The sequence below is a fragment of the Equus asinus genome, chromosome X (genome assembly GCF_041296235.1).
Source record: "Equus asinus isolate D_3611 breed Donkey chromosome X, EquAss-T2T_v2, whole genome shotgun sequence".
Taxonomy (NCBI): domain Eukaryota; kingdom Metazoa; phylum Chordata; class Mammalia; order Perissodactyla; family Equidae; genus Equus; species Equus asinus.
The window spans coordinates 61469225-61485161 of NC_091820.1; the positions used below are offsets into that span (position 1 = coordinate 61469225).

At 39.5% G+C, this 15937-nt stretch overlaps 1 protein-coding gene across 15 annotated transcripts in view; it reads right to left on the minus strand.

Moving 5' to 3' along the window:
* ATRX (ATRX chromatin remodeler) overlaps nt 1–10759 on the minus strand; it is a 241434-nt gene extending 230675 nt beyond the window's left edge. For 8 of the 15 annotated variants that reach the window (XM_070502824.1, XM_070502815.1, XM_070502813.1 and 5 more), the window contains exon 1: nt 10474–10742. In XM_070502824.1, coding sequence (XP_070358925.1) covers nt 10474–10493 — 20 coding nt within the window. In that variant the 5' untranslated portion in view covers nt 10494–10742. Of the gene's footprint in view, nt 1–10473 lie in introns of all 15 variants that reach the window. The other 7 variants (XM_070502810.1, XM_070502821.1, XM_070502817.1 and 4 more) reach the window with 1 other exon arrangement.
* Nucleotides 10760–15937: the final 5178 nt, after the last annotated feature.

Below are 15937 nucleotides of genomic sequence, written 5' to 3' on the forward strand. Positions count from 1 at the left end.
TGGCAACTTAAGAAATGTTTCATTTTATTTGGTGCACTGATTTTTGCTTTACTAAATACATTAACTTCATCGATATACCACTCCGAACCCCCACCCAAAGGCTGACTCTTCAAATGGAGACAGGAGGCAAAGAATGTGACAAAAGCAACAAAGCAAAAAGTTTTATTCTTGTTGTGAGGAATTATAAGAAAAGGGTATTTAGGGGAGAACAGGGGTTCTCTTTCTCTGCAGGGAAAAAAAACCCACACAATTTTAATGAGCTTAGACTTTAGAGGCAGAAAATGGCACCTGTTTCCACAATTCATCCTTCAAGTAAGACAGGTAACCCTAGCTCCCATCAAAAATAATTGGACAAACATTTAGAATTCAGATGTCAGAGACAAATCACGGAAAACAGTAATAAGCAGTCGGTAGTATGAAGGAATACAAGTTATTTAAATCTTTTAATACTACATTTGAAATTGGGAAGGAAGGAGGAAGAAGGTGTACCCAAAAGTCATCTTTACCTGCCTTGAAACTCCATCTTTTACCCAAATTCATTCTACCCCTCATTTGAGTACTAAACTACTCTATTATTATACTACATATTACCTGTAGCACTCGGTGCTCAGCATATGCTCCTATTTTTTTCTGGGGGGGGATAGGAGTTAGAAGTATATGCCTATGTCCTCCTAAAAATACTCCTTGCCTAAAGGACTTGTACTATCTTTTCAGTATTTCCAATAATTGGCATAATTGAGTACAGACTCAAACATCTGTCACCTCCATGCTCAAAATATTCAAAGGCTTTCCATGTCTATAAATAAGGATAAAGTACAAATTCCTAAGCATAGCATTCAAAGCTCTCTGCAAGAAATTCACACGACTTTCCAATCTTATCTTACCACAACTCTTAGCTCAAAGAAGGTTCTCTTTCCCTTCTTCTCCCACTGAATTTTCTTTTACTTCTCTTATAATAAGCAATACATTCTGCTTGTAGGTCCTTGTTTAAAACTCCGAGTACTCTCTATTGGAGTGTAAGCTCCTCAAAGAAGGAAACTGGTCTGGGTTCAGCTATTTTTCCCCACGTGGGAAACAACCAATTGCCTTGTACAGAGGAATAATAAATGTTTGTTAAAATGAAGATAATGCCTGGTGAGGGGGTCCTTAACAGAGTGGTGATTTGTTGAGCTATTTTTTTAAAACCCTGAAGTCATTCAGTGCCCTCAAATATTTTCCCTTCTGTCTCTAAACTGAGGTATTCAGTAAGCTGTGTTGGATGCACTATAGTCAGCCTTTGAACGAAATGTATTATTTCATATACTTAACGAGTAACAGGTTCAGTCACTTTAATGTGAAACATTCACTCTTAGTTCTCTATTTTTAGTAGATACTCAGAATACACAACGAGAATTCATGAACAGGGTGTTTTGGTTTTGAATTTGGGGGATATCTGAGGAAGGAGGAAAGGGGAATGACAAGAGAAATGAGAGGTGGAGAAATTCTCTCCGACTCTATAGAAATTAACCAAGCCTACCTTCAAATCTCTAAATTAAGTGGCAGAGAATGAGCTGATTAACAATCAGTATTAAAAGCAAAATCACTTTAAAATACAGTAAAAACAAAGATATCATATGCCTCCTGATAAAATGTGCTGAGAAAGACACATCACCTCATAGTATTCCTAGCAAAATACAGAATCACAAGGAAACATCAGACAAACCCCAATTAACGGGCCTGTGTTCTTCAAAAGACTGAAGGGAGAAAAGAGCAAGGTGAACTGCTCCAGATTAAAGAAGATTAAAGAGACATGACAATGAAATGCAATGCATGTCCCAGAATTGAATCCTGGGCCAGGAAAAAACAAATCTTTGTCTCTCACTATAAAAGACATTATGGAGCAAGTGGTAAAATGTGAATAAGGTTTATAGATTAGAAATAGTATTGTTATCAGCGTTCATTTCTAACTTGCTAACTATACTGAGGTTACATAAGAAAACACTTCTATTTGGGGGGAATACATGTCAAAGTGTTCAGTGTAAAGAAGCATCATGTCTGAAATTTACACCCAAATGACTCAGAAAAATAATAATAGGGAATGATAACGCAAATGTGGTAAAATATTACCATGTGCTAAATCTGGGTGAAGGGCATATGAGAATCTTTGTATTATTTTTGTAAAATTTTCTAAGTCTGAAATTATATTGTTTACCTTTTTAATTTGAACTATAGTAAAAAGGAGATGATTATCTCCTTGAAGGTAGATCAGATTCATTTCCTGGGGTTATAGTTATAAAAAATTCAAAAAAGTTATTCAATAAAATATTACATAAGGTCAATGAGACACTGACTAGAAAATTGTTTTAAGCAAATGGATAGATATTAAAAAAATACTATTTATAAAAACAAAATGTCTGGGGCTGGCCCCATGGCCGAGTGGTTAAGTTCACGCACTCCGCTTTGGCGGCCGAGAGTTTCGCTGGTTCAGATCCTGGGTGCCGACATGGCACGGCTCATTAGTCCATGTTGAGGCAGCATCCCACATGCCGCAACTAGAAGGACCCACAACTAAAACATACAACTACGTAGTGGGGGGATCTGGGGAGAAAAAGCAGGAAAAAAAACAAAAAATGTCTTTTGTGGGGAGGACTGAGTTACTAGCCAAAATGTATATTAATACAGGTTTTTTAAAGCATAATGAAAGCTCCATGGGGGTGGGGTCTTAATTTGTCTTGTTCACCTAAGCAATTCTTAGAACAGTTATTGGCACATGGTAATAGTAATCAGTAATAACTAATATTTGAGTAATTATTATGTCCCAGACACTAATCTAAGTGTTTTGTGTCCACTAATTCATTTAATCCTCACACAGCCCAAGAAATATCTGGTAAATGAATTAGTACTTTCGAAGGATGACAATTACAGTCAGTTCTGCAATCACACAACATGAGTTCCTAAAAATCACCAGGTTATGCAATATTATGCAATGAACACCATAAGACTCACAGGAAAAATGGACTTAGAAGCAGTAAGACTCAAAAAATTTCATCAGTGACACATTTTTTAAAAAGATAGAAACCTAAAAAACACAGTAGCACAAGTGTACACATGTTAAGTGATTAAGAAATACACAAATACAATAATATGGCACTTACCTTGAAAAAGACATGACATTTGCCTGTGGAAATGGGCATCAGAAGGGTTGCAGCTTATGAATTATTATAAAGTGATGGAAGGACGGTTATCTGAAATTGGATGGAAAACTGTAACAACAGATGTGGATGGATGTGGCTCATAACACAAGGGGTAAACTGAGGTAGCTGATGTATGCTTGAGGTGTGTGCACGTATATCCATGTATTTTAATATAGCTCAGTTGAGCTGGATGCAGTTTTCTGCATTCACCTAGGGCAGACCCTTTCTATAAAAGGCCAGATAGTAAACATTTTAGGCTTTGTGGGCCATTAGGTCTCTATTGCAACTATTCAACTTTGAGACTGTGGTACAAAAGTAGCCACAGACAATGTAAACAAATGGCCTTGGATGTATTCCAATTTCACAAAAATAGGCCACTGGTTAGTGGCCATAGTTTGCTGACCCTTGACCTTGCAGACAAAATCCTGTTTATTTGCAAATGCAAATTTTGTCTTATGCTCAAATTGTTCCCTGATAGATTAATTTTGTTCAACCAAATCAACATTTTCAAAACAAGCATTACAGCAGAACAAAGTTTGGAATGTTAGCAAATAAACCAAAAAAAAAAAACAATGTAATTCAAAAGGCAAAATAAATCCAGTATTACTTGACAATAAATTATTTTTGATTTTTCATTTTATAAATCAAATGTCACCCAAAAGTCAACTGACCACATCAAATGACCAAAACAAAGACAACTAAGGACAGATTTTGAACAATCATAGTCCTTCAAAATCTGTGTTAAATTCTACACAATCCTTAAGAAAAGTGAGAAATACTTTTGACAGTTCTTCTGAACTGCAATTATCAGGATCATTCACAAGGGCACATGTGGCTTTTACAAGATGAAGCCACAAATGTTAGCATACAAAAACTGCACTATAAGATGAAAAAGTTCTGAGGATCTAATGTACAGCATGGTGACTATAGTTAATGATACTGTATTACGTACTTGAAAGTTGCTAGAGAGTAGATCTTAAATGCTCTCACCACAACAACATAATTAACAAAAATGTTAATTATGTGAGGTGAAGGGTGTATCAACTAACATTATTGTGGTAATCACTTCAAAATATATACATACATCAAATCATCACACTATACACCTTAAACTTACACAATAGTATACGTCAATTACATATCAATAAAGCTGGGAAAAACATACTAATTGCACAATCGTTATACACTATTTGTCCAGGAGTTGAGTTAAAAATTTTAAGTTGACCTTCTTCCAAACAGAAAACACTAATTTATACATTCCTTTGCTCAAACTGCTATACCTCACATCCGGAATCCTGCCCCAGTCTTCTTTGTCAAAACTGTGCCCTTTCTCCAAGATTCAAGTGCTATCTTTCCATAAAGCCTTTCCTGGACCTCATCACAAATCTCTTCCTACTCTGAACTCCCACAGAAACTTAGTTTTTACCTAATGCAGCATTCATCATCTTATATCCTGGTTTAAAACTATTTGTGTACATATCTTATCTGCTCTGCTATGTGGAAAATAAGACTAATCTTTAACCATACTAATCCCTCTGCCTGGACTGCCCTTTTTCACAGCCAATCCTCAACTCATCCTAACTCATCTTCGACACCCAATACAGATACCATCTCCTCTGCAAAACTTTCCTAGACATCCCCCAAATTAGGCTTTCCTTCATTTCTGATCCCTAACACAGCCAATATACCTCCATTTTAGCACTGCTTTGTAACTGCTTATTTACTTACTATCTCCCTAACTAGATTAAGACGGCCTTAAGGGGGGCTGGCCTCATGGCCTAGTGATGAAGTTCAGCACACTCCACTTTGGCAGCCCAGGTTCAGTTCCCAGGCACAAACCTACACCACTCATCAGGAGCCATGCTGTGGTGGTGACCCACATACAAAATAGAGGGAGACTAGCAAGATGGTAGCTAAGGGTGAATCTACCTCCAAAAAAAGAAAAAAGAATGCCTTAAGGAGACAGGAATTTTATCTTATTACCCTTTGGATACCCTAGCACAGTGCCTGGCCCCCAGTTGATACTCAAGTATTTGATCGACTAATAAAGCATTCCCCCAAAATAAAAAGTATAGGAGATACACACACACACACACACACATATACATGAACACCACAGCCATACCAATAATTCTTAAACAAATATTGCATGGAACAGTTAACAAAAAAGCCAGACTACAGATACCAAGAATTGCTACTTCAAACCAAAACTGAGAGTCTCAGAGTCAGGATGTGAAAATAGTGGCTACAGTAAAAAAGTCACAGAAACTTTTCCCAGGACAAAAAGTATTAATGGCTAGAATTAATATAGGTCTTTTCAAAAGCATCATCTCCAATCATTAAAGGGCAGAAATATAATACACTGAATATAGTAATCTTTCAAAATAGAAGATATCCTAAGGCACATTAACAAACTTCCCATCAAAAAGTTTTTCCTTTCCAACAAATGTTTGCAAGTATGTGTACATGATACTATGACATCATATTAGCAACAAAACACCTGTATCCCAACCAACGTAAGTTTTAAGGCAAAAAAGATATGCATACATTGAATAAAGAAACTTACCCTCATCACCACCCTTCTCTCTACCCCCACAAAAGGCAAGTAAAATCAAAAAATGATCAACACTCACATAAGCAGGAGTTTTTAAATAACTATAGAACATCTAGTACAAGTTCATTTTGCAAATGACAAAGTAGAGCTCTAGAAAGGATAAATGATTTGTTCAAGGCCACACAATCAGTTAAGCAACAGGGCTATAACTAGAAAACCCAGGTTTAGCTCCAAGTTCAGTGTTCATTCCTCTACACCAGCAGTTGTCAAACTTTTAGTCTTGGGATCTCTTTATGCTCTTAAAACACTTAAAAATTAACAAAGACCCCAAAGAGCTTTAGTTTACTGTCTTCTAAGAACTGCTGTTATAACCATGTTACCTCCTCCTGAACAACTTTATGCTTTATCAGCATCTATTAAACTTACTCCCAGTTTACAGATGGAGAAATGGAGGTTAAACATCCTGTATGTCAGCTATCAAGCCAATCATAAGACAAGCATTAAGAAACAGGTACAGGGGCTGGCCCCATGGCCAAGTGGTTAAGTTCGCGTGCTCTGCTTCGGTGGCCCGGGGTTTTACCAGTTCAAATCCTGGGCGCGGACCCAGCATGTCTCATCAGGCCAGGCTGAGGCGGCATCCCATGTACCACAACTGGAAGGATCCACAACTAAAATATATACAACTATGTACTGGGGGGCTTTGGGGAGAAGGAGGAAAAATAAAATCTCAAAAAAAAAAAACCCCAGGTACAGAGAGATCCTACTTGGACACTCCTTTTACTGCCCTGCTATATTCAATATTCCTAAAGAAAGATCCATACATCATTTTCCAATGACTTAAACCATTTGAACAGCTTCTGCCATGTCCAAGAAAACATTCAAGGTCTAGAGGAAAGGACCTCATGTAAACCCAACAATTGCCTGTATCCTGTCACCCAATCCATAAATTTATTCAGACTCCAAGAGTGAAATAGGCACATAAATTCACACAATTTCTTACAGAAAAAAATTATTTCACACACCTATATCTATATAGAAATTCCTTTAAGTACCACATTTATCTCATCTCTAGAAATACAACATATAACTGAAAACTCATGGCCAACTACACCAGGGGGTGCCAATAATGAGAACTGCCCTGATCAAAATTAAAGTCACAAATGTCTTTCTTTTCACCCCAAGCAATAACATAACCAAACAGCTGGTATTTAAATGCTTTCAAAACCCTTTATAAAATTTGCATCTACTCCCCCGCCACAGGCCTGGCTTAATGCTTTCCACATAGTGAGAATGCAAACACTTCACAGGTAACATTTTTCAAAAATTAGGTTAGTATGGGGGCCGACCGTGTGGCCAAGTGGTTAAGTTCGAGTGGTTAAGTTCGAGCGCTCTGCTTTGGCGGCCCAGGGTTTCCCTGGTTCGGCTGCTGGGCGCCGCCCTAGCACAGCTCATCAGGCCATGCTGAGGCAGCGTCCCACATAGCAGAGGCAGAAGGACCTACAACTAGAATATACAACTATGTACTGGGGGACTTCAGGGAGAAGAAGAAGAAAAAAAAGAAGATGGGCAACAGACGTTAGCTCAGGTGCCAATCGTCAAAAACAAAAAAAAAATTAGGTTAGTATTTAACTGATTGTGAACTACCACCCTAACAGACACTTTCTAAGACATTCTGCCTTTTTAAATTTAAGACCAATAACTAGTCATATTGCTGTCAGCTTTTCAACTAATCAGCTGCCATAAGGATTAAAATGACAAGTCACATCAAATCTCAAAGATGTTTACATGAAAATAAATTACAGCTAAGTTTACCTGTCAATCAGAGGCTGGTCTTTCATAATGCCAAACATTTGAAAAAACAAGCCAATCCTATTTAAAATAAAACAAATTTTAAAAACTCTCTAAAAACAATAACAAAACCTTTAAAGGTTTTTTTTTCCCCATTGATTTTTCAATGTATGATTTAGCCAGGTCATCCGTTTCTTTTCCTCCCTCTTGCCTTTGGGCTATTTTTTCACCACAGAAGCCTAGAAAACTTTGTTTATAAACACAAGTAAAAATTAGAACTAATCTTTGTTCTTAGTGTTCGACAGAAGATCTGATAAAGAAAAAATCTGGAACTATTTGTGCAAAATAAAGTTAATGATAATGCATTATATAGCTCATATTATTTCATATTAGAAGAGAATCAAGAGTGATTCAGTATTGTGGGTTCAACTCACTCAAGCATTACTGTTAGATTATCCTTTAACTACGATTATGACTTGACATGAATGACACTTGAGCCTGAGAAAGTTCTTCTCAACACCCACTTGGAGCTCGTTCATAGTAAATAATCAGGAAGGAAAAACTTTTTAAAATTAATTCTCTACATTTATATTTGTGGTTCTTTACAGACGATTTTTCACATAGCTTAAGACTCTCGGAATTAAATGTTTCAGTTATCTCACTATCTCATCTGGACACACAAGTCAAAATATTATAAACAGCTACAAACTCAAAGACCTACACCAAATGACCACAACAGTAGCTACCATGACCTTCTTCCATTATAATACTTGGGCCAAATTAAAATGGTCAGAATCGCGTTACATCTGGCAGCTCAAGGAGGCATTAACGTCTTGCGGTTAAGAAGATAAGCTCCAGAGTCAAGACTGGGTTCAATTCCAGCTGCACCGATTACAAACTACATAACTTTGGTCAAGTTCTTTGATGTCTCTGTGCCTCAGTTTCCTCCTCATCTGTAAAATGAGGAACACCAAGTACCTTCTCCATAGGGCTGTTCTGAGAAGTAATCAAGATTATACAGGTAAAGGTCAACAATAAGCACTCGATTTTAGTTATGATTATTACTCTTAGCAACAAGATCTACAGAGATTTAAGACCCATAAGAAAAACTGACCCTGGCATAAAATGAATAATTCTATCCCAAAAGTCTAGACATAAATAATTTGTTCACCCTAAAGAACGGGAGAAAATCCAAGTTCAACCTATGGTCTTAAATGCAGACTTCGTGAGACTTAGTGAAATCTAAAGGTCATATTTAACTGTAAGGTACACCCTTCATGTATATGAACATGAATGCCTGATAATAAACAACCAACAAGTTGTACTGGGTACCTCATGTGCCCAACAACCCGTAAATAAAGGTTTATTGTACTTGGGCCAACTAACACAAGTTCAGAAACCAAAGCGACAATCTTTACACAATTACGGATCCATAATCTAAGAACTAAAGCATATTTTTTTTCTTGAGGGAAAAAAACATCTATCTACTGCTTGTTAATGCAGAAAAATAGGCATAATAGTTATCAGAGGCTCATTCCCAAACTCTACACGCTAGCTAAAGTGCTCTAGAAACGTATACCATCCTAAAAGTTACTCAAAGGCACCTTTTTGCCAGCTACGAATGTAATTCTGATCCCTGCTCCCTGTAATTTTCTTTACTTTGCCACTAGGCGCCAAGGATACATCTCAGAGTAGAAAAATTACTTAATTCACAAGGGATGAAAAGTCAAACGTCAAACTGCCTGAAAAGCAAGCCAGCCACCTGCGTAAAAGTGGTATACATCTGATATGAACAACCCATATTTTTAGACACTATCAGGACGCAAATCAAAAGCACAAGAGAGGCGCCGGCCCGGGGCCGAGGGGTTAAGTTCCCGCGCTCCGCTTCTGCGGCCCCGGGTTTCGCCGGTTCATAATCCTGGGTGCGGGGACACCGCACCGCTCATCAAGCCACGCTGAGGCGGCGTCCCACACGCCACACCTAGAAGGACCCACAACTGAAAATACACAACTGTGTACTGGGGGGCTTTGGGAGAAAAAGGAAAAATACAATCTTTAAAAAGAAAAAAAAAAGCAGCACAAGAGAAAAACAGCCTCCACCTAATAAACGCACTTGATTGGTAAGAGGTGGCCTGCCAGGCACAGCTTCCCTTGCAATAAATCTTACTTCCCATCAACCCACGTTAACCAGCTCCCCATCCCTCCTGGAAGAAATAAATAGGCTCTAATTACTTTTGCTCGAAATTTGCCCAGAAAGTGGAGAAACACTTCAGGTCTGCCTTCCCACCCACTAAAGCCGGACTTCACAAAAAGTAACGCACCGGAGTCCTCCAGAAGGAAAACCCTGCGTTAGTATCCCCTCGCCTCGAGGTAGACCCAAGGATATCCTTCAGGATCGGCGCACAGAAGGAATGGAAATTCCAGGCAAGCCCTCCCATTCACCCCCAAAAAACGGACTGACCCCACGGGCTGCCGAAGAAAACATTCCGCAAGGCCGGGGTACTTCCCGTCTCCAACAGCAGAAACGCCACTAAGTCGTCCCAGGATCTCGCATCCTCCCGCCCGCTCGCCCGCCCCTCCCCCTCTTCCCACCCCCCACCCCCACTGCTGCCCCACGCAGTTTCCAGGCCCAAAGATTAGGAAGAATGACCGGGATACCAAAACCCGCCTCCGGCTTGGGAGTCTCAATCCCACCAGCTCCGGAGAATCAACAGAGGACGGCGGCTGAGCCGCGGCGGCTGGGGAGGCTGGAGCGAGCGCCCGACACGCCAGGCCGCGCCCCCCCACGCCACCCCCACCCCGGGCTCGAGTCGCGCGCCGAAGCCTTCTCCCCGAAAGGGAAAACGATGCCTCTCTCCGCCAAGCAACACGCCAGCCTCAGCCCTCACGCCAGCGCTTCCCGACTCAGAGGGCGCGGAGGCCCGGCCCGCCGGGACCCGGGAGACGGGCTTGTTTTACCTCATGGGTTCAGCAGTCATGGTTTCGCTTCACGGCTTGTCGGCTTCAGCGAGCGGAGGGCGCCGCTCTGCGCTCCCGGCGCCCGGTTACGACAGAAATGCACTGGCCTCGTCGTCGTCACCGTAGCTGCTGCTGGATCCTCCCCACAGCTCAAAGGCCGCTGCCGCTGCCACCGCCGCAGGAGCCGCGGAAACAAAGCGACGCCGCCGCCGCCGCCATTTTGTTGGGCCGAGGCTCAGGCAGGAGAATTGGCGCGGCCTCCCTCTTCCGCTTCCCGTCGTCCATTGGCTCCCTCCGCCGCGGCGCAGGCGCTTATTGGCGGCGGAGATTCACCTTCTTTGGGGGCCTGTTGCTAAGGCGGTCTACGTCATTTGATCCCGTCTACCTTGTCGTGGGGGGTCCAGTTCAGTCCCATTGACCTGAAAGTGCTAGTGACGTATTTTGACTTTATTCGGAAAGTGCTTTTTGACCCGCCTTCTTTACTTGGACTTATTGACAAAACAATAATATTTTACTATATAATCATACTATATATGAATGCTATAATATTAGTATATTACTATACTAAGCCTTTATCTGGGTTATCTCATGTAATCCTTATGCCCTTTGAGGCAGATAAACGTTTGTTAGCTACATTTTCCAGATGAGGAAACCAAGACACAAAGTCCCACAGTCATGGAACTGAAATTCAGACCTGACACTGCACTCTTAATCACTACTCTATATGACCATATTGTATATTTTTCTTATATTCCAGGTTATCATCAAGTTCTTTGCTTTCCTAGATGTTTTATATATAATAGTCAGCATGCCACAATGCTTGAAAACATAAACCCGCGGCCGAGTGGTTAAGTTCGCGCGCTCCGCTGCAGGTGGCCCAGTGTTTCGTTGGTTGGAGTCCTGGGCGCGGACATGGCACTGCTCATCAAACCACGCTGAGGCGGTGTCCCATATGCCACAACTGGAAGGACGCACAACGAAGAATATAATACAAATATGTACCAGGGTCTTTGGGGAGAAAAAGGAAAAAGAAAATCTTTAAAAAAAAAAATCATAAACATAGACACAGACATACCTCGTGTTATTGCACTTCACTTTATTGCTCTTCTCAGACATTGCACTTTTTACAAATTGAAGGTTTGTGGCCTTGAGCAAGTCTGTTGGTGCCATTTTTCCAACAGCATTTGCTTACTTCATGCCTGTGCACCACATTTTGGAAATTCTCGCAAAATTTCAAATGTTTTCATTATTACTATATTTGTTATCGTGATCTGTGATCAGTGGTCTTTGAGGTTACTATTATAATTGTTTTAGGGCACCACGAACCTCACCTACATAAGACAGCAAACTGAATAGATGTGTGTTCAGACAGCAAGTTCCCTTCTCTCTCCCGCTCCTCAGGCCTCCCTATTCCCTGAGACACAATATTAAAGTTAGGCCAATTAATAACCCTACAATGGCCTCCAGGTGTTCCAAGTGAAAGGAAGAGTCGCATGTCTCTCACTTTAAATCAAAACCTAGAAATGATTAAGCTTAGTGAGGAAGACATATCAAAAGCCAAGATAGGCTGAAAGCTAGGCCTCTTATGCCAAACAATTAGCCAAGTTGTGAATGCAAACGAAAAGTTCTTGAAGGAAATTAAAAGTGCTACTTCAGTGAACACGCAAATAAAAAAGCAAACAGCCTTATTGCTGATATGGAGAAAGTTTTAGTAGTCTGGATAGAAGATCAAACCAGCCACAACATCCCCTTAACCCAAAGCCTAATGCGGAGCAAGGTCCTAGCTCTTCAATCCTCTGAAGGGTGAGAGAAGTGAGCAAGCTGCAGAAGAAAAATCTGAAGCTAGCAGAGGTTGGTCCATGAGTTTCAAGGAAAGAAACCATCTCCATAACATGAAAGTGCAAGGTGAAGCAGCAAGTGCTGACGTAGAAGCTGCAGCAAGTTCTCCAGAAGATATAACCAGGATAAATAATGATGGTGGCCACACTAAACAATAGATATTCAATGTAGACAAAACAGCCTTATATTAGAAGATGCCATCTAGGACTTTCATAACTGGCGAGGAAAAGTCAATGCCTTGCTTCAAAGCTTCAAAGGACAGGCTGACTCTCTTGTTAGGGGCTAATGTACCTGGTAACTTCAAGTTAAAGCCAATGCTCATTTACCATTCTGAAAATCCTAGGACCCTTAAGAATTATGCTAAAGGTACTCTGTCTAAGCTCTATAAATCAAACAACAAAGCCTGGATGACAGCATATCTATTTCCAACATGGTTGAGTCAATATTTTAAGCCCACCATTGAGACCTACTGCTCAGAAAAAAAGATTTCTTTCAAAATATTACTGCTTATTGACAATGCACCTGGTCACCCAAGAGCTCTGATGGAGATTGCAACGAGATTAATATTGTGTTCATGCCTCCTCACACAACATCCATTCTGCAGCCCATGGACCAAGGAGTAACTTCAACTTTCAAGTCTTATTATTGAAGAAATACATTTTGTAATGCTATAGCTGCCATAGTTAGTGACTCCACTGATGGCCCTGGGCAAAGTAAATTGCAAACCTTCTAGAAAGGATTCACCATTCCAGATGCCACTAAGAATATTTGTGATTCATGGGAACAGGTCAAAATAGCAACATTAACAGGAGTTTAGAAGAAGTTGATTCCAAACCTCAGGATGACTTTGAGGGGTTCAAGACTTCAGTGGAGGAAGTAGCGGCAGATGTGGTGGAAATAGCAAGAGAACTAGAATTGGAAGTGGAACCTGAAGATGTGACTATATTGCTCCAATCGCATGATAAAACTTTCACAGATGAGGAGCTGCTTCTTACGGATGAGCAAAAAAGATGGTTTTTTGAGATGGAATCTACTCCTGGAGAAGATGCTGTGAAGATTATTGAAATGACAACAAAGAATTTAGGATATTACATAAACTTTGTCGATAAAGCAGTAGCAGGGTTTGAGAGGATTGATTCCAATTTTGAAAGAAGTTCTGTGGGTAGAATGCTATCAAACAGCATCACATGCTACAGAGAAATCATTCATGAAAGAAAGAATCAATCAATGTGGCAAACTTCACTGTTGTCTTATTTTAAGAAGTTGCCACAGCCACCCCAACCTTCAGCAGTAACTACCCTGATCAGTCAGCAGCCATCAGCATTGAGGCAAGACCCTCCACCAGCAAAAAGATTATGACTCACAGAAGGCTCAGATGATGGTTAGCATTTTTTAGTGATAAAGTATTTTTAATTAAGGCATGTATATATTTTTAGACATAATGCCACTTAATATTAATAGACTTAATAGACTATAGCATAGTGTCAACATAACTTTTATATGTGCTGGGAAACCAAAAAGTTCCTGTGACTTGCTTTATTGTGATATTTGCTTTATTGTGGTGGTCTGGAACCAAACCCACAATATCCCCAATGTATGCCTCTGTGTGTGTGTGTGTGTGTGTGTGTGTGTGTGTGTGTGTGTGTGTGTATAACATAAGACCAACTTGAGATCTGCATACAATTCTTTCAATATTGAATAAATCCAAAACTGCCATTTGGAATACACATACACATCGACCTTTTCCCCAGTCTGATGTGATATTTAGCTCACAGACCAACCAATCTACGTCTATTTTCTCCTCATTACAGAGGTATGGCTGGATGAGCTCTAAAAGCCTCCCCAACTTTCATGTTCTATAATTTAATTGTCGATTGGTAATCTCTGCAAGTCACAAATCAGTTCTCTAAAATGGAATGGCTTCAAATTTTATTTCCAATTTTATTCCGCCATACATGTTTTAGTCCATTCCATTTACTTTTCTTGAAATTTGCAAGACCTCCTGTTGTGTTTAGGTGACAGGGTTGCTGCTTTCTACTGGAATAGCAAGTGATGAGCCTTTCTTGAATGGAACACTTTGATAATCTGATAGACTCCGGCAACTTTTTAATCAAGAGAAGCTTTTACACATTTCAAGTCCTCTGTCAAGTATTCAAGTACCATTGCCAAATACACAAACTAGCCTTCTGTATCTGGTATACTGATTTTATTCTTGTCTTCCATACATTGAATGTCACTTAAACATACAATTTACAGAAGTTATATTTTCCTCCTTGGGAAATGCAATAAATTTGACAGGAGAGCCACTCCTTTACATGACAGCACATGACTTTTAAACTAGTTCTTGCTGAGAAGACTTCTTAACACTAAACAGCCTTAAATGACAAATGCCACAAAAGAGAAACATCTTAATAACAAAATGATAATCACAGAATTTTTAAAATTTGTGAATCATAAGAAAGACAACTCCAATAAAGGATGACTAACAAAGTTTTACTGATATATTATTGTACATATATCACTTTTAGTAGATGATTCTCAATGAGTCTCCTTCAGCTATATTTTAGAAAAAGTTCACTGGCCCATATCTCTTTCATATTTTTCATCAAATTGCCACAGAAATCAACATAAAACCCTTTCTTGGACTCTTGACCATAAATGTGTAATTTGTGAATCTGCTTTGGAAGAAAGACAAAGTAAATTACCCTTAAAAGAGCACATTGGAGGGGCCAGCCCCGGGCAGAGTGGTTAAGTTCGCGCACTCCGCTGCAGGCGGCCCAGTGTTTCGTCAGTTCGAATCCTGGGCGCGGACATGGCACCATTCATTGAGCCACGCTGAGGCAGCGTCCCACATACCACAACTAGAAGGACCCACAACTAAGAATATACAACTATGTACCGGGGGGCTTTGGGGAGAAAAAGGAAAAAAATAAAATCTTTAAAAAAAAAAAAGAGCAAATTGGAGGAGAAAATAGATGCTCTCATAATTTGTAATAAATACCATCACAAATTGTGACTATTTTATGTCAAAATCATAATGCTTTGGCAATATCTATGAAATTTTTAAATGCATATATCCTTTAATCCAGAAATTTAACTTCTAGGAATTTATCCAACAGATATATGTGAAAAATGAGATGTTCACAAGACTGTGCACTGCAGCATTGTTTGTAACATCAAAGCTCTGTAAATAACATAGATATTCCTCAATAGGAGACTGGTTAAGTGAATTGTGCTATGCATACAACAGAATACCATATAGCACCTTACTATAAAAATTTTTCAAAAATAATTTGCATTTCTATGCACTAACAATGATCAATCCAAAAAAAATTTTTAAAAAAATCTCATTTACTATAGCAACAGAAAGGATAAAATACTAAGGAATAAACTGAACCAAGGAGGCAAAAGATTTGTACACTGAAATCTAGAAACTATTCCTAAAAGAAAGTACAAATGAATGGAAAGACGTGCCATGCTCATGGATTGGAAGACTTAATGTTGTTAAAATGGCCATACTAGCCAAAGGGACCTACAAATTCAATGAAATCCCTATCAAAATCCCAATATCATTATTTGCAGAAATAGGAAAAAAAAAATCCTAAAATTCACATGGAAGCTCAAG